The sequence below is a fragment of the Octodon degus genome, unplaced genomic scaffold (assembly GCF_000260255.1).
Source record: "Octodon degus isolate 3935 unplaced genomic scaffold, OctDeg1.0 scaffold00031, whole genome shotgun sequence".
NCBI classification, from domain to species: Eukaryota; Metazoa; Chordata; class Mammalia; order Rodentia; family Octodontidae; genus Octodon; species Octodon degus.
In genome coordinates, this window is record NW_004524607.1 from 2,246,577 (window position 1) to 2,249,608 (window position 3,032).

Genomic DNA, 3,032 nt, shown 5'->3' on the forward strand with positions numbered 1-3,032 from the left:
ACACCTGTCTTGTACAGCACAGTGTAGTGCAGTGGATTCTCACGCAGTCCAGCAGAGTGGGAACTCCCCGCTGTCCTTTCCTGGTGCCTTGGGTCAGATGGAGTTTAGGGTTTGCCTCAAGCCGACCTCGGGGGTGGGGGAGGTGCCCTCAACAAACATGGTTGCCACGCCGGCGTCAGCAGCGTCCCACAGGCCACGCAGCCGCCTGGGAATCGCAGGCTCGGCGTCGCCCAACGCGGGGTCACGTGATGTGGGAGGCGCCGGAGGCGGGGGAAGGTGTCCTGTGGCGGAGCGGCACTGGCGTCCAGCGAGGCAGGCTCTGCCGGGGTGAGGGCTCCGGGGTCCAGCTTCGTGTGCCTGTGCTGCTCGCTCACGCTCGCGGTCCTGGGCGCTGCTGGTGAGAAGCCGGGAAGGTAGAGGAGGGGCAGGCGGCCCGCGGGAGGGAGGGAGGGAGGGGGGCGCTGCGTCCCCGGCGTGGCGCCCGCAGGCCACAGCTGCGTGCTGTGCCCGGTTCAGCCCCGCTCCACTCCCTCGGGGTTGGCGTGGTGGAGTGGCGTCCTGCCTGCGCCTGGCGGGTGGAGCGGGCCGGCCGCGGCCGCCTGGGTCTGTTAACGTGCAGTCCAGCGGGTCCTGATTTCCGGCCAGGACACAGTAGCCATAGAAGCTGAGGGGAGCTGGTGAAAGACAGCGTGGAGGGGAGGAGGCGGGGGAGGCAATGTGGCCCGGCAGGCAGGGGTGCACACACCAGCCTTGCATAGTGCTTCTGGTTTTATGTTGAGCATTTTATCTGCGTGTTCTGAAAGTTGCTAGAATTTCTCAGCAGGGTAGCAATGAATCCTGGCTTCTGAAGAAAAGAAGCTCCAAACAACTGCGGAAAGTTAAAAAATACTGTATAGCTTTCCTTAGCGATTAAGAGGGGGAGACCCTTTAAAGTTAGACTGATGGAAGTCCAAGCTCACAGACTCGGGCCCCATTAACTTTGTCAATAGAGTGAGGTTTTTCGTCTTCATCGTTTTGGGTTTTGGAAAAGGGCTTAATTTGCCTTGTTTGTTGTCATCTCATAGGAAAGGAATAATGCTGGCAGCATGTCTGCACACTCCATGCTCTGTGAGCGCATCGCCGTAGCCAAAGAACTCATCAAGAGAGCAGAGTCACTTTCTCGATCAAAAAAAGGTGGCATAGAAGGGGGTGCAAAGCTGTGCAGCAAACTGAAGGCAGAATTAAAATTTTTACAGAAAGTAGAAGCTGGGAAAGTAGCTATTAAAGAATCTCATTTGAAAAGCACGAATCTAACACACTTGAGAGCCATCGTGGAATCCGCAGAAAACCTGGAAGAAGTGATTAGTGTTCTTCATGTCTTTGGTTACACAGATACCTTGGGAGAAAAGCAGACCCTTGTGGTGGATGTCGTTGCAAATGGTGGCCACACTTGGGTGAAAGCCATTGGCCGGAAGGCCGAAGCACTGCATAACATCTGGCTGGGCAGGGGCCAGTATGGTGACAAAAGCGTCATTGAGCAGGCAGAAGACTTCCTCCAGGCCAGTCACCAGCAGCCCGTGCAGTATAGCAACCCCCACATCATCTTTGCATTTTACAACAGTGTCTCCAGCCCCATGGCAGAGAAGCTCAAAGAAATGGGTATATCTGTGAGGGGAGACATAGTAGCAGTGAACTCTCTGCTTGATCACCCTGAAGATCTACAACTAAGTGAGAGTGAATCAGATGATGAGGGCCTGGAACTTTTGCAAGTAACCAGAGTAGACCGAGAAAATATTGTAGCAAGTGTTGCATTTCCAACAGAGATTAAGGTTGATGTGTGTAGAAGAGTCAATCTGGACATTACTACCTTAATTACCTATGTGTCTGCTCTCAGCTATGGAGGTTGCCACTTCATCTTCAAAGAAAAAGTCCTTACAGAACAAGCAGAACAAGAGAGGAAAGAGCAGGTTCTACCTCAGCTAGAGGCATTCATGAAGGACAAGGAGTTGTTTGCTTGCGAATCTGCTGTCAAGGATTTTCAGTCTATTCTAGATACCTTAGGTGGACCTGGAGAGAGAGAGAGAGCTGCTCTTCTAATTAAGCGAATCAGTGTAGTACCAGACCAGCCTTCCGAACGTGCCTTGAGACTAGTGGCCAGTTCAAAAATTAACAGCCGTTCATTAACGATTTTTGGGACAGGAGACACCTTAAAAGCCATCACGATGACTGCCAATAGTGGTTTTGTCAGAGCTGCAAACAACCAAGGTGTTAAGTTTAGTGTGTTTATCCATCAGCCTAGAGCACTTACTGAGAGTAAAGAGGCTCTAGCCACCCCCATACCAAAAGACAGCACAAATGGCAGTGAACATTAGTTGTATCCTTTAAAAGTTGTCACAGAAATAAGTTATTTATACCAAAGGCTGTGTCTTCCCATATAAATTTTGGGGAATAAGGTCTGTAGCAAAAGTGATACTAAGAAGTCTTAAACCAGAAATTCTTTATGTGTGGCTTCTATATTTGAAGTATATAATCTGAAGTAGATAAAGCACAAGAGATAACCTTATTTATCTAACTGTCTACGTTATAGCAATTACATGTTTAAGATTTTTGGTGTCTCATGATACTTCTGTTTGATTCAGTAGGGTTGCATTCTCCCTATGGCTAATCACATTTCATGGAATATGGCCACAGTGCATCCTGCATTCATTAAATCTTTGGAGAAATCTCTGAAGCCTGATTTTCATTTGTATTATTTATCACTTGATGTGGGTTAGCTGGGAGGTAATTGTTTATAATTAGATTCTGAAGTTAATGACCATTAATGAAAAGAAACATTTCATTACTGTGTCAGGCACAGTGCACTGAGTATGTCCACAAAGCATACATAATATAGAAATGAAAGCACTTAATTATGGTCACGTAAGTGCTGTGAATGTCTTGATACATCTTTGTGAAAAGAAAGGTGGCAGACAATCCTACTCTGATCAAATACACCTAGGACCTGTAAGGCAGAATGCCAGTTTGAATAAATTGAAGAATGACATGAATTTTAA

General features: G+C 48.4%; 1 protein-coding gene across 1 annotated transcript; it reads left to right on the plus strand.

Moving 5' to 3' along the window:
- The first annotated feature begins 253 nt into the window (after positions 1-253).
- CUNH7orf25 (chromosome unknown C7orf25 homolog) lies at positions 254-2,706 on the plus strand. The gene is made up of 2 exons (XM_004629557.3): positions 254-397; positions 1,065-2,706. Exon 2 carries the CDS (start codon positions 1,086-1,088, stop codon positions 2,349-2,351), a length of 1,266 nt encoding a protein of 421 aa, XP_004629614.1. The 5' UTR covers positions 254-397; positions 1,065-1,085; the 3' UTR covers positions 2,352-2,706.
- The last annotated feature ends 326 nt before the right edge of the window (positions 2,707-3,032 follow it).

What these genes read in the sequence shown, in the direction of transcription:
- CUNH7orf25 (XM_004629557.3), top strand. Translation starts at nt 1,086, where the DNA reads ATGTCTGCACACTCCATGCTCTGTGAGCGCATCGCCGTAGCCAAAGAA.